Below are 15,927 nucleotides of genomic sequence, written 5' to 3'. Positions count from 1 at the left end.
TAGTGATGATTTGGTACATGTTTCAGGTTTTGAAAAATTTATTTTTCCAAGACAAGGAAATTGAGTTTCTCAGGTTGTATTCACCATTCACAGACACCTAGGTGCCTGAATCAGATACATATGCCATGTCAGGGTGCCCTCTTTCTTTTTAAGATTGATAGATTGATTGATTGATTGATTTTTCTTTTAAAAAAATGAGGGACCAACACACCATTTTAATATGTTTTTAAATATTTTTAAGGTACAAAGAGTGTTTAAAGTTTGTAGTTCCTAGTAGGAAAACATTATCTGAATGAATACCCTAATGGCAAACCATTGTAGAATGTTTCAGTTGCATGGGGAGCAGAGGGGTAGGGATTCTCTTCACAGCACCCAGCTTTCTTCACGAGAAGGTCAGAGGTACACTGGTTTGTATTATTGCTACATCCATTAGGTGATCAAAGTTGCTTTTCCTTCAGCAAAACCTTTATTTGTCAGAAGGGTATTATGCTTGACTTCCAAATTTGGCTGACAATTTACTGATGAGATTCATAACCTTTGGGTTGCTCTGATATTTTGACATATTTGCTGGGTTCTGTGCCTTATCCTGGAAGGCCACCATAACTTCCAGATCCTGCATGCCTGCAAGAACTTCCGGATCACTAAGAATCTCATTGAGCTCAGGCATTCCTGCCATTCCAGGCATCCCCCCTGCCATTCCAGGCATTCTTCCAGGAAAATTACCAGGCATTCCCCCAGGAAAGTCACCTGGGAAAGAGCCATACTGAGCTCCTGATTATCGTCTGGCTTCTTCCTCCCTCTGGGCTCTCTCATGTTCTTCCCAAGCCTTCTTAACCCTTTCTATTCTTTCTTTGATCTCTCACTCTTCACGTTTTCGCTCATACTTTCTCCGATGTTCAGCAATTTTCTGGGCCCTCGGTTGAATTTCTGTCAGCATTGCACCAGCATCTTCATCATAATCCAGTTTCCAAGCAAGGGCAAGATCGTGTGCTGCTTCTTCCCAACGGCCCAGAAGTCTATGTGCTTTCCCTCACCACTTAGAAGGCTGAGCTGAATCAGGATTTATATAGCTCTGTCACAGTCTCGAATGGCAGCATTTGGTTTCTGTAATTTGATGAAGACACCGGCTCTCTTGACATCCAGAATGGCCAAGCGAGGATTTAGTTTGATGGCATCTGTGAACAAGTCAATGGTTTTCTGTAGTTCACCATCATTTAGGGCATCAATGGCGGCCACTTTTTTATCATTTGCCTGATCCATCATTTCCTCGGTTATCTCTACATTTTCATCTCCCATTTCTTGAGGGGCATCAGTATTTGGTTCAGTCACACCTTCATTGTCAATTTCTAGATCACTTTCCTCACTTGATGGTTCATCTGTCTTTATGTTTTCCTCCGCCTTCTTACTATCTGGTTTTTCTTCCTTGATACTGTCTTCGAATTTAGTTTTATGAGTGGCAGGTGGTATTTTACCCCCCCATGCTCTCCACCCACTCCCCCAGGAAATGCATTTCCTCAGTGTGCAGAATGCAAGGATCCAGCTTACACATTATCACGAAGGCCCGAAGCTCACTCACTTTGCGGGGGTCCATGGTCCTGAGGCAGTGACAGGAGACAGGCGCGGCTGAGGTTGTGACCTGATTCCAGGCACAGGTACGAGCTCATCTTGACCGTGTGGAAGGGGCGATTGATTGATTTTAGAGAGAGAGAGAGAGAGAGAGCCTGACCTGGGGCTCAATCTCATGACCCTGAGATCATAAGCTGAGCCAAAACCAAGAGCTTCATGCTATACTGAGAGAGCCACCAGATACCCTCAGATGCCCTCTTGTTCATGTCACACAGTAACAGTAACAGTAACAGATGTAGCCCACATCTTTGGGCTACATGTCACTGATGCAGATGGAATAGTGTGTGTGTGGTTCACCTCTGTGTTTTCTACTTGGTTTATTCAGGGGCAGTTGTTTCCATTGATTAATTAATTGTAGATTAATTGCTGTTCCTGCCCATTTTCCCAGAACCACAAGACAGGCCCTGCTGGGGAGTGAGCAGACACATTGCAGCCCAGGGTCAAGGTCAGCCTTAACTGAAACTGAACTCTCAGTGTGGGTCACCTGGAAGTCTTGATCCAAAGTTCCTGGAAAGAAAGTTGGCTTCATTTCTCATGTTCTTTGTCTTGGCCTAAGATGATGTAAGGCTCTGGTTCTAGGTCAAGGTGGAGACTCATTACACCATTTTTTAGCAACATGTACTGACACAGATGTATAAAAATTACAAATCCGGTTGCTCTATGGGATAAGGGGAGAGGGACCCATGTACAGAAAGGGGAAGTGTACCTTCCTTCTGCATCATGATAGGAGAATGGCCTGGAGCATAGTAGAAGCTGAATAAATAGGGGAACTTGGTGCATAACAAATCACCACAAACTTAATAGTTTAAGAAAACATACATTATTTCATAGTTCCTGGACAGGAGTTCAGGCATGGCTCAGCTTAGCTGTCATACACAGAGGGAAGATGATGTGAAGACACAGGAGGAATGCTGTGTACAATCTGAGGATGGTCTGAGGCTACCAGAAGCTACGAGAGAGGCCTGGAACAGATTCCTCCTCACAGTTTAGCAGCTTTAGTTTTAATTGTCAAGCTTGAAGGCAACCAAGATGACCTCCAGTAGTTGAATGAATATTGAAATTGTGGTACATCCAGACAGTGGAATATTATCCAGTCGTAAAAGAAATGAACTAGCAAGTTGAAAGGATATGGAAGAAACTTAAATGCTTAGTACTAATTAAAAGGCAAAGCCTGCATACTGCATGATTCCAACTATATGACATTCTAGAAAAGGCAAAACTATGGTGAATGTAAATATATCAGTGATTGCCAGGGTTTAGGGTGGAAAGAGGTAAAAAGACAGATCATAGAGGATTTTTAGAGCAATGAAACTACTCTGTATAATACTATAAAAGTTGATATCAGGGCGCCTGGGTGGCTCAGTGGTTTAAGCCGCTGCCTTCGGCTCAGGTCATGATCCCAGGGTCCTGGGATCGAGTCCCGCATCGGGCTCTCTGCTCTCTGCTCAGCAGGGAGCCTGCTTCCCCCCCCCCCGCCTGCCTCTCTATCTACTTGTGATCTCTCTCTGTCAAATAAAAAAAAAAATCTTAAAAAAAAATCTTTATTAAAAAAAAAAGTTGATATCAAACATATAGACAATGCAATACTCAGAGTGAACCACAATGTGAACTATGGACTCCAAAGTCCGTAGTCCATGCTAATGACATTTCAGTGTAGGTTCATATTTGTAATAAATGTATCGGTCTGGTGGAGGATATTGATAATGGCAGCAGCTGTGATGTATGGGGACAGGGAGTCCCATGGGAAATCTTTGCACCATCTGCTCAATTCTGGTATGAACCTAAAACTGCTTTAAGATATGAAGTCAATCTATTAAAAAAAAGTAATCCATATCAAGGATCACCTAGATTTTCTTCCATGGTATCTACTAGGAATTTTATAGTTTTGTGTATTATGTATGAGTTATTTTTATTAAGGCTGTTAGACTGTATGGAGAAGCAATTATTTTTGTATTTGGATATCCCAATGTCCAGATGTTCACCGTTTGCTGAAAAGACTATCTTGGTCATTCTCAAAGATCAGTTGGCTATATATATGTGGGTGTATTTCTGGACTTTCTATTCTGTTGCATTGGTCTGTGTGTTGGTTCTTTCACCAATGTCATTGTTTCAATTACTGTAGCTTTCTTGGAAGTCTTATGGTCCAATGGTGTCAATCTTGAGTTGGCTATTACAGGTATTTGATGAATGGCCATAGGGAAGAGACTCCACAAGCTTGTTAACTCTTTCAGCAAGTAGAAACGGAAATATTTAGCTCTCTGGGGAACCTGTAGGGTTCAGCTTCCATCACTGACCCAGGGAGACCTCTAGTGACGACTTCTGCAAATATTCCACGAGCACAAAACCTCTGCAAATTTTAAACAGCTGTCATCTTTGGATGGAAGCATTGTAGATTCTTGTCCTGCTTTATAATTTCATGTTCTCCAACATTTGTTGTCCATCGATAGGTAGCATCTGTGTGGTGGTAGTAAATTGAAAAGACAGGTTCTTTGTTCCTAGGGGCTGAGGGATGAGAGCTCTGATGTCTGTGCTGTGCTCAGCCCTGTCCATTAGCATGCACCTAATCCCTGAACAAAAATGTGTGGGACAGACACAGTCACTGGGAGTTTTTGTGAGCTGGGAACACTTCCAATTTAGTTCTGTAAATTCTGAGGAGGACAGAGAAATTCTCTCCCCAAGAAATTCTAGGTAAACAGGTGAAAAGAACACAGTAAACAGGCATAGGGTTGTCCCCAGCACATACACCTGAGGACCCATTCCCCTGCAAATGCCAGCAGCGGTGTCAGAAGTAGGGATGGCAGAGGTGGGCACAGTGGGGAGGCAGGAACAGGCATTGTGGGGACCCTGGAGCCTTCTCTGTCTGAATGCTATCCTGGAGAGGCCCAGGACTCCATGCTCTGAAGGAGAGAAGACACTCCCTGTCTCCATGATGTCAGAGGAAGGGGATTATGATGAAGGAATAACTGTGGGAGTTTTGACACATTTTCTTTGAGATTATCAAATGGAAAGGCAAGGGGGCTACAAGCTGAGAACCTACTGGCCAGTTGATTGGGATTTCCAGAGCTTATGGAATCCACATGCTCGTGCTCATTCCTGAGCCTCATCCCATCCTAGTCTCACCAGGCTGCACCCCTGCTGATGTAGAGGCTCAAAGACATGGTGTAGAATGAGGTTAGAGTTTTGGAGATGGTGATGATTTTTGTCTTAGAGGGTGGAAGGGGCTCCACCCCCATGTTGATGAGACACTGGATGTGTCAATGTCCCAGGCTTGACCTTGGGCATGAAGGCTTTCCTCAACTGAGGCCATCTCAATGAGGGCTGACAGATGAGGGCCATCTCCTCAGGCCTCGTGTATCACAGGATCCACCACCCACTGCAGAGCCCTTTCCACCTCAATTGCTTGGGCACAGGACATGGATTAAGTGCATCCACCACTGAGGTCTTAAAGCTACCCTACTTCACCCAAGCACCCAGAGTTCTCTCACTCCACCTGATCTAACCTGGGCTTCACTAATTGGAAACATTTAGAGTGAATATCGTGGGGGACTGAGAAGAAGGTTCTTCAGGGATCACTGAGTGACAGGCTTTGGAGTGAGCTCTATCAGAGGACAGAGGACAGAGAAAGGAAGAGGAACCTTAGACTTGGGAAGTAAGATAAAATCTGGGTATAGAAATGCAGACATCTCCCCACCACACATTTCCTCGAATTGCCCTCCAATGGGTGCAAGAGGCAGAGATCCAACTGAGGACAAGATGTAGACATTATTTTTTTAGAATAGAGTTACATTTTTGGAATAGTTTTACATTAGAGAAAAATGGCGATAATCACGCAGAGTCCAATATGTAGGTACATACAGTATCCCCTCTTTATAGCATTTTACAGTAATTTGTTGCATCTGCTATAATTAGTGAACCAATATTGGTACATTGTTATTAACCAAAATCCATAGTTTGACTTTGTCTTAGCTTAGGCCGCTATAACAAAATAGCATAAACTGGATGCCTTGAAACAACAGGAACTTATTTCTCACAGTCCTGGAGACTGGAAGTCTGTGATCAGGGTGCCATGATAGTTGGGTTGTGATGAGATCTCTCTTTGAAGTTGCAGATTGCCGGTTATTTGTATTTTCACCTGGTGGATGGAGTGAGCTGGCTGTTGTTGGGGTCCGTTATCAAATGAACCAGACTGAGACAAAGTGAAAGTTATGCAAAGCCTTATTCTATGCCAAGCATTAGAAGTTAGACTGACCGGCCAGGGGAACGAGACTGAGACAAAGTGAAAGTTATGTAGAGCTTTATTCTATGCCAAGCATTAGAAGTCAGACTGACCGGCCAGAGCTGCCTCCGAAGAGAGTGACCCCCCCCTGATCTCACAGGCTGGTTTTATAAGGCATAACCGCAGACCCAAGGTACATGTCTTCTATTATTAAGGCGTTTACTCCCGGAATCAATATGTGGAACCATACCAGGAACTACGGGGGTGTTTATTCCTGGAATGAAGTCTGTGGATGTAAACAATAATATGGCTCCCTAGACAATATGGAGTTGCTCTGGCTAAGCAGGCCCTAATAGTTAAACAGGTTTTAACATTAAATTCGCCCTAACATTCCCCTCTTTTCTTTGGAGATTAGTCAATTCTTTGACTCTTCAGCCACTTCTTGAGGGTGAAAACAGGCTGGCCTGAGGTGTCGTTAACCTTGAGTGTTGTTTCATCCGCTGTTTTTCTGATTTTCTATTGGGCTGTTTTAGGCGGATGAGGTGTCCCCTGACTGCTGCTGAGTAGGAACAGGGTTAAAAGTGACCAGGTTATGAAACCCTTTTGAGTCTTAGTTTTAGTCCACAGTTAGTGGGGTCCTCCGACAGTGACTCCCATTTCTGGGGGGTGTCCTTGTTTTCGGCTCATTTGACATGACACACGTGAATCCAAGCCCTGATGCCTTCTACTTTTACTGCCGTGGGGGTGGTCAGGATGACAGTGAATGGTCCCTTTCAGCGAGGCTCCAAGTTTTTCATTCAGTGGCAATGTATCCAAACCAAGTCTCTGGGTTGGTAAGGATGCGGTTTTATTTCCATCTCTGTCTCAGTGTAGGCAGCTCAGATCCCTGTATGGGCTCTTTTTAAGACAGACTGTAGCGCCTGCAGTGACTGGAGTACAGACTGATCAGTCATTTCTGTTAGGGCAACCTCTTGTAGCCATGGGCAGAGCGGAGGGGGTCTCCTGAACATTATTTTAAATGGGATAACCTTGTTTAAGTAGGGTGTACACCACGCCCTAAGGAGGGCGAAGGGAAGGAGAGCCACCCATTCACTGCCAGTTTTCAGAATTAACTTTGTTAAGGTCTCTTTAAGAGAGTGGTTCATGCTTTCTACTTGTCCAGAGCTCTGGGGCTGGTAGGCATAGTGTAGTTTTCAATTAGTGCCCATGGCCTTGGCCAATGCCTGTGAGACTGAACTCACAAATGCAAGGCCGTTGTCTGACCCAGTCGTGAGAGGCAACCCAAACCTAGGAATTATTTCCTCTAGTAGCTTTTTGGCTACCATTCCTGCTGTTTCATGTTTGGCGGAAAAAGTTTCTTCCCAGCCTGAAAAGGTATCCACAAAAACTAACATATACTTGTGTCCACACTTCTCCTGTTTCATCTCTGTAAAATCTACTTCCCAATAAATTCCTGGTTCCCTACCTCTTTCTCTTTCCCCTCTTCCCATTCTAGTTTCTCCCGCATTGACCGCCTGACATTGAGCACATCTACCAACCACATCCTGAGCCATACGCCCTAATTTAGAAACCTGGAACTGCTTGCCCACGAGCTCCTTAAGCTTGTGTGTCCCCAAATGAGTGCCCTGATGTATTTGGCTTACTAATTTTTTTCCCTAGTCTTCGAGGAAGAATTAACTTTCCTCCCCTAGTCTTAGCCCAATGCCCTTCATAGTCTAATTTAGTCCATTTTTGTAAATGTTTTATACCTTCCTCTGAATAATCTGGTTTTTCTGGTAGGGCTGGAGCCAGGAGTGTAACCAGTTCTTGAGCCATTTCCCTGGCTGCTTGCTTTGCTGTTCGATCTGCTAATTGGTTTCCTTTTGAAACCAGATCAGTCCCCTTTTGGTGCTGTGGGCAATGCATAACTGCCACCTCTTTCGTATCCCAAATAGTCTGAAGGAGAGCCAATATTTCTTTCCTGTTTTTAATTTCTTTTCCTTCTGCTGTTAATAGGTCTCTTTCTTTATAAATAGCCCCATGTATATGGAGAGTAGCAAAGGCGTTCCTGCTGTCCCTATAGATGTTGGGTCTTACCCTTGGCCATCTGCAGTGCCTTGGTGAGTGCAATCAGCTCCACTTTTTGTGCCATGTGGCAGGGCCGCCTTCCAGAGCTCCTGTTCAGGAGAAACCACCGCAGCCCCCGCATACCTCTTTCCATCGGCCATGTAGCTACTCCCATCTGTGAAGAGAGTCATCTCCCCATCCGGGAGGGGAGTGTCTCTGAGGTCAGTCCTTATTCCTGTGATCTGGGTTAGGACCTCCCCGCAGTTGTGTGGGTGGTCAGCTAGCTTTTCTGACAGCAACGTGGCTGGATTTAGCACCACCAGGGGCCTGAAAATCACTTTCGGTTCATTGAAGAGGAGGGCTTGATACCCTGTCACTCGGGTGTCCATCATCCACAGGTCTGGTGGTGTCCAGAGGAGGCCTTCGATAGCGTGAGTAGTTGTCAAGATGAGATTTTGACCCAAAGTTAATTTACTTGCATCCTTGAGCAGGAGGGCCGTGGCAGCAATTATGCGGAGGCAAGGGGGGAACCCAGCCTCTACTGGATCTAGTTTTTTTTGCTAAGATAGGCTACTGGCCTTTGTCAAGGGCCCAGAGTCTGAGTCAAAACCCCTTTGGCCACCCCTGCCTTTTCATCCACATACAAGTGGAAGGGCTTGGTAACATCTGGGATGGCCAATGCTGGGGCACTCAGTAAGGCTGTTTGTAATTTTTGAAATGCTCCTTCTGCCTCAGCTGCCCACTCTACCATAGTGAGTCCTCCCTTAATCAGTTCATAGAGGGGTCAGGCAATCTCCGCGAACCGCGGTATCCACAGTCTGCAGTAGCCCACTCTCCCAAGAAACTCCTTCACTTGTTGGGGCAGGGGTATCAATTGATCACCTGTTTCCTGGACTCAGACAGTGAACGCACTTCCTTGTGGAGATCAAAGCCTAAATAAGTGGTGTGGCTCTGACAAAGCTGTACTTTCTTCGCTGACACCCAATACCTTTTTTCCTGCAGAGTCTGTAAGAGAGTTTTTGTTGTCCCCCCACCCCGCAAGCATGACTCATAGTCCTCAGCGGCTATTAGCAAGTCATCAACATACTGTAACAGAGTGACTCCCGGGTTGGTGATTCTGTACTCATGCAAATCTTCGTGTAGGGTCTCGTTGAAGATGGTGGGTGAATTTTTGAATCCTTGGGGAAGTCTTGTCCAGGTGAGCTGGTCCTGGAACCCTTCCTGTGGGTCAGACCACTCAAAAGCAAAGAGGGGTTGAGACTCCCTTGCCAAAGATATGCAAAAAAATACATCCTTGAGATCTAAGGCGGTTTACACAGTTCTTTTGGGGCCTAGGAGGGAGAGTAGGGTATAGGGGTTGGGCATCATCAGGTGGATATCTTCAACCCATTTGTTAACTTCCCACAAGTCCTGAATGGGTCGGTATTCCCCAGTTTCAGCCTTTTTGACGGGCAATAAAGGTGTGTTCCATGGAGACTTGCAAGGAACTAGGATCCCATCTCCTCGGAGGTGGTTAATGTGTTTTCTGTTCCCTTCCTTTGTTTCCCAGGGGAGGGAGTACTGCGGACTCAAACAGCCGTAGCTGTCGCTTTTAACTGTACCACTACTGGAGGCCGTCCTCTGGGCAGGCCAGGTGGTCTCCCTTCTGCCCAGACTTTGGGAAATTCGACCTGTAGGGTTTGGAGAAGGCTTCCCTCCTTTATCTCCTCTGGTTTTGAGACTGGCTCATAAAGGAGATGTTCATCTACTGCTGCCACAAGCATCTGCACAGTGGGTTGTCCCAAAGTCACAGTCATGTCTCCTTCCGAGAACTGAATGCCAGCCCATAGTTTGTGGAGGAGATCTCTTCCCATCAGGTTATACGGGGCATTAGGGAGGACCAAGAATTGATGTTTGACTATTCCCGAGGCCAAATTTAAAGTCCTTTCTGTTGTCCATTTCTGTCTTTCTGTGCCATTTGCCCCTTGTACCCAGACTTCCTCTACAAGATAGTTTTCCCATAGGCTTTAGTAATGATGAAAATTGGGCTCCCATGTCTACCAAAAAATCAATTGATTTTCCCTCCACCTCAATTTTAATCCGAGGTTTGGGGAGGGGCTCCGAACCATGGACCCTTCGGTCTTTGTTCGCCAGCATTGCCGTTTTCTTCTTAGGGCATTCTCTGGCCCAGTGTCCTTTTTCCTTGCAGTAAGCACACTGATCTGAATCTAAGCCTTCCCACTTGCTTTCTCTGTGTTTAGGCTTTTCTTTCCATTGACCATCTCTTACTTGTCTTTTTCTTTTTCATTGACCTTTTTTTTTTCTTTTTGGTCTCCTTCCTGCCTCATGTAATGCCAAAACTTTAACTATTTTTTTAGTCTGTTTTTCATCTTGCGTATCCCTGTTGTCAAACATCTTTTCTGCTATTCCCACTAACTCAGTCAGATTCTTCCTTCAAATCCTTCAATTTTCTGAAGTTTCTCCTTATATCTGGGGCTGACTGACTGGCAAAGGCAAGATTTACTGCCCTCTGATTTTAACATTTACTTGAATGGATCACCAATATAGAGTTGCCATGACACAGGGCTTTAGTCTTCCCTCCTTAAATACTATGCCTCATTTGAACAGAAACATTTTACAGGAAAAGATTTATTAGTCTTTTTTTTCCTTCTTGTGAACAAATCCATCAAAACTGATCTAATAAGGTCAAATTTTTAACATATTTCATTGTTTCCTTTCAAACCTATAAACCAAGGCGAATAAGTCACTTTCCCCAAGCCTTCTACGACTTACTATATACCCTCAAGTTTAGTTTTTATTATCTCCTTTCATGTTCTGGTGCAACCAGATATTTTTACTTTAAGACAAAACTATTTACTCTCTTAGGTCCTCTTTTTTGTGTGTACAGTTTTTTAAAACTTACTATCAATCAACTGCCTTTCCTCTGGTTTTTCAGACAACATTAAAACTTTTAATAAAAACCTTATGGTGTTTTTCTTTTGGTAGTCCATCCTGACCATACCTAAATTTTTTTTTCTGAAAATTTCCCTTTACAAACAATTTTACCACTTTCTTTTGTATCCAGGTTTTGTCCCAAGCCATTTTCTTTTAAACAATCATCTCATTTACGACAAAATTACCCTTTTCTTTAACAAAATGTATTCCCAGTCCTTATCTTTCTTATGTATCTCCTACTTTTTTACATATAGGGTTATTTCCCTCACTTCCATCAGTCTTAGTTACAATTATCAGAATTTTCTATTCTTAGAAACATTTCAGTTTCTAATGATGGTTAAGTATTAACCAATTGTGAATAGTTACAACAGAATTCTTAGAAGACAAATTTATGAATCAGTTAAGCACAAAGCATGTTTACCAACAGATTCCAAAAGCACAAACCTAGTTCCAGCAACCAATGCTTTAGAATTTTATCCCATTTGGTTAAGACCTAGATGTCCATAATTTAATTCCATTTGTCATCCAACCAAAACTTTAAAGTTTCAGGTTACCAAAGACTTTGAAAGTTACTTTAACAATTACCCATTAAAACTTTGAGACAGACAATTAACCATCAGTTCAGTTATTTCTTTGTTAACAGATTTTAACAAACAGCATGAGCTTATTTGACCTTCAGTAAACTTTGATTGAAGTTTCACGTTTACTGCTGTTAACTTTAAAGACATGTCTATCTTAATTAAACCAACAAACTTAACTTAGTTCAAATACTGATTTACGTTTCACCTGGACCCACTCCACTTTTAATATTTACCTGAGACACAGGTGGGAAGATCTGGAGTGGGGGGTGTTAGGTCCAGGGGCTGCTCTTATTGCTCCTTGACAGTGAAGAGGGAAGGAGTCATGGTGCAGGAAGCACCAAGGATGGTCTAGAGGCCAGTTATGCAGGCCACACCCAAGTTGGTGCAGAAACAGAAGGGGGAGTGCTGCCAGAATGCAGAGAAAGCATTCCCAGTTTTAGAGAGTTTTCCTGGGTAAACCATGTCACCCAACTGTGTGGTTTTACCTTGAAAATCCTTGAAATTCTAGAGAATAAGACTTAGGGGTGTCATAGGTCCCTTACTCTCTGCTTGCCCCATTTCTTCAAACACAACAAACAACACAACAGATTAAAAAAAGACAAGATGAAGACAACTGCAGACCAGACCCAGCAGCCCTTTCTCAACCAGATATCAAGTCTAAGGGTGTGCAAGATATAATCCCAACTCAAAAACATAACCTGCGACTGGTGGGGATTTTTTTTTTTGGTCCCCTGACCGCCTAGGGGGACTCAAACCCCCTGACCGTCTAGGGTGACGCGAACCCCCTGGCAGGTCCCCTGACCACCTAGGGAGACTCGAACCCCCGGCAGGTCCCCTGACCACCTAGGGGTCGAAACCCCTGGCATGTCCCTGACCACCTGGGGGACTCGAACCCCCTGGCAATCTTCCAGTGGAGGGATGGTGCATCCCCCATCCACTTCAGCCCTGGGGAGCAATGCTGCGTCCAGCTTCTCCCTGGTGGGCTATACCCTGGGGCTCTGCAACCAGACTGACAGACCAGATCCCACAGAATAAAATCTTGAGGTCTTACCTCCGGAGGCTTTTCCCAGAAATTCTGATGCTGACTCAGTTCTCGTCTTTTAATCGCAGAATGTTGGGGTCCATTATCAAATGAACGAGACTGAGACAAAGTGAAAGTTATGCAAAGCCTTATTCTATGCCAAGCATTAGAAGTTAGACTGACCGGCCAGGGGAATGAGACTGAGACAAAGTGAAAGTTATGTAGAGTTTTATTCTATGCCAAGCATTAGAAGTCAGACTGACCGGCCAGGGCCACCTCCGAAGAGAGCGACCCCCTCCCAATCTCACAGGCTGGTTTTATAGGGCATAACTCCAGACCCAATGTATACATGACTTCTACTGTTAATGCGTTTACTCCTGGAATCGATCTGGGACCATACCAGGAACTACGGGGGCGTTTATTCCTAGAATGAAGTCCATGGATGTAAACAACAATATGGATACCTAGGCAATATGGAGTTTCTCTGGCTAAGCAGGCCCTAATAGTTAAACAGGTTTTAACATTAGATTGGCCCTAACAGCTGTCTGGCCCCTTTTCATGAAGGCAATGATCCCATTCATGAGGACTCTGCCGTCATAACCTCATTATCTGCAAAGTCCCCACCTCCAAATCCCATAAGCATTGGAGACGTAAAAGTATTCAGTCCAGAAAAGATTTTCTTAGTTTTCACTCCATGTCCCCTTCTGTCCCAGAATTCCATGGAGGATCCCACATTACATTTTCTTGTCATGTCTCTCTAGGCTCCTCTCAGCTCTGAGACCTTCTTGGACTTTCCTTGATGGCAATGGCCTGACAGTTTTGAGTGCTGCTCTGGTATATTTTGGAATGTCCCTCATTGCAATTTGTCAGATGCTTTTCTCATACACAGACTGGGGGAATGGGTTTGGGGAGGAAGGTCACAGAGGAAAAGTGTCGTTTTCATCACATCGTATATGGGAGCACACTGTGGCCATGGTTTATGAGTACTGGTGAACTTGTGATCGCGTGGCTGGACTGCATTTGTCAGGTGTTCCCTCTGTAGTACTCCCTATTCCTCCCTGCCATCCTGTCACCTTTGGAGGAGAGTCACATCAGTGACTGCACTGCAGGAGTAAGGAGCTAAGCTCCCTTCTGAGCGTGAAGTGTCTACATAAATCATTTGGAGCTCATGAGGGCATAGCTACCAGGGGAATGGTGACAGGGGTGCTGGTCCCCAGAGTGTGGATATGCAGCCAGAGGAACAGAGTGAGACAAGTTTACCACATCATTGAAGAAGGTGGTGGGAGGGAAGGTAAAATATCGCAAGGATGTGACACCAGAAGTATTTAAATTAATGTTGTAAGGATTTCACAACATTGAAAGTACAAGGGATGGAATGTTGGAAGATGATCCCAATTGAGACTGAAGTGAGGTAATTCAGATGGTGGCCCTATATGGTCAACTATGCAATCAGAAGTTTAGCACTGTGCAAACTATTCATGATGAGTCGTTACAAAATAACAAAATGCTTCCCGTTTCAAGGTTCCTAATATTTGAAATGGCAATACACCCAATAAATAATGGTTCTATTGTTTTTTCAGCTTCCTATGCATTCATCATTGACATTTGGAAACTTTCTGGGTTTTAAAAATGTTTTTAAAGGTCACAGAAAAATCGTTATTCCCCCCCGTTTGTTGAGATCACTTTGTATGGTTTGAGCTGCACCATCATTGTTCTGTCCTGCACTATTGCACAAAGTGAGCCCTGCCTCCACGTATCATGTCAGCTAAGCTTAAGTTCTAGGAAAACAATTTAATTAGGTTATGAGCTGTGGGAACACAGAGTGAGAGAAAGGAATTGATATTTCATACAGGGTGGTTTATGGAAGGGACTTTTTAATAAAGTGAAGTACAAACAGAGCTGAAAAGAGGAAGAGAGTGTCATACAGATCTTTAGGAGGAAGAAGCAGAGGAAAGACACAGTTTGACTTCCATTGCCATGGAATCACTGTAGCTGAAACTGGAGAGCCTGTAAGAGATGAAGAATGGTCCAGGAAGGAGTGCTGGTGGCCAGGATCGGGGAGCAGCCTTGGGATGAGCATTGTGCGGATTCTGGGTGGAGCTCACTGGTTTTGGGAGGAGGCTTGCACTCACTCCTGAGAGCTTCTCAAGAATTTTATAAGCAAGTTGTGAAACGCTGTTATCTTGCCATTGGTAACATTGGGAGTGTTGACACCACGGAAGTCCACGAGCACTACAAATCAGGCTTCTTTTCCTTTCCCTGAGTAGACTGCTTCACATTTACGATCTGGCCACTGGATGTAGCATTCTGAAGGCAGAACTGAATATGGGATATAAAGTAAGAAAACCGAGGATGGCTCCAGGCTTCTCGACTGCCGGCTCATGTCCATGAGCAGTGGGGCTGGGAAGGATGAAGGTGACAGAAGAGCCAGTGTTCGCATCACAGGGAGGAGGCATCTTGTCTCTGGGACTAAGGAGTAGGACATGTAGGCAAAGAGGAAGGAGGATCATTTCTCTTCTTCAAACCAGGATGAGATTCATTTTATTTAAGACCCAGTGAAGAACCTCACCAAGTCTGGAATGTCTGGGAATTGACAGAAATAACTCCCAAGAACATGGACATGAGCATGTGGTTCATGAACATAGTCCCCAGAGGATGAATGAGAGGCACCTGGTATGAGTAGATGTGACTTCTTTCTCACATTCAGGCCGATATCTGTGCATCAGTCCCCAGAGCAAGTTCCCATGGTCCTTGCTGAGGAGCTGGTATGAAGACCAAGCTCTAGGGTCATCAAGGATTGTGAGAAGGAGCAGAAGGGACTGTGGGCAAGTGGGTCTCTGGAAGAAGCAAGGTATTTGGGGCAGAGTTGGGAAGCTTCTATTTGTTCCTTGTCTTTGGCTGGGCCCCTCAAGGAAGGAAGGAGGCAGCAGAGACTGAGGGTGGCATGTAGTAGGGGAGGAAGGAAGGAGCTGTGGGACTCATGTTCACAGTTGATTATCTGCTCATCATTCGAGAAATGTTCCCCATGCGTCTCTTATGTCCTCGGTGCTATTTTCCTCCTGGGACACCTGTTGTGAAAGGACAGGCAGCCCCTGATAGAGGACTCTGCCACTTTAGCCTTCCTCCCTTAGGACTTGATCCCCCCTCCCCATCCCCTCCAGTATATCCCACGGAGGGTCAGATTGGAAGCTGTTCTCAGAGCAGCCCCTGGCACCTGTCAGCATTCCTCTAAATGCAGACATCTTGTGCCAAAAGGAGCCCCAGTTCTCCATTATCTAGTGATGGTCTCCAAGGGATCCTCCCACCCAGCTGCCTCTCATTCAGCTCCTCTGCGCTTTTCCTTCCCAGAATCCCTAGGACTCTGTCCACACTCTTTGATACCCTTTGACCCTGCCCACATTTTATAGGCTAAAGGTCCCCGCCCCTGATCCTCAGGGCATTGGAACTTCTGAGACTCCTGAGGGTATCAAGGGAGGTGTGTCACATGCTCTTGACTCCAGGTG

The 15,927-nt window shown here is 44.8% G+C and overlaps 1 protein-coding gene and 1 pseudogene across 4 annotated transcripts in view; both read right to left on the bottom strand.

Annotated features, from left to right (window-relative positions):
- LOC123926783 (signal-regulatory protein beta-1-like) overlaps positions 1-15,927 on the bottom strand; it is a 105,368-nt gene that overhangs the window by 57,115 nt on the left and 32,326 nt on the right. For 2 of the 4 annotated variants that reach the window (XM_045980934.1, XM_045980933.1), the window contains exon 6: positions 14,303-14,893. The exons of 1 other annotated variant lie outside the window; for it this stretch is intronic. In XM_045980934.1, coding sequence (XP_045836890.1) covers positions 14,664-14,893 — 230 coding nt within the window. In that variant the 3' untranslated portion in view covers positions 14,303-14,663. Of the gene's footprint in view, positions 1-14,302; positions 15,493-15,927 lie in introns of those variants that run through there. One more of the 4 variants, XM_045980936.1, reaches the window with a different exon arrangement.
- On the bottom strand, positions 485-1,591 carry LOC123926786 (annotated as a pseudogene).

The sequence above is a fragment of the Meles meles genome, chromosome 16 (genome assembly GCF_922984935.1).
Source record: "Meles meles chromosome 16, mMelMel3.1 paternal haplotype, whole genome shotgun sequence".
NCBI classification, from domain to species: domain Eukaryota; kingdom Metazoa; phylum Chordata; class Mammalia; order Carnivora; family Mustelidae; genus Meles; species Meles meles.
The sequence above is the reverse complement of the archived record's forward strand: the minus strand, read 5'-3'. Positions and strand labels throughout refer to the sequence as shown.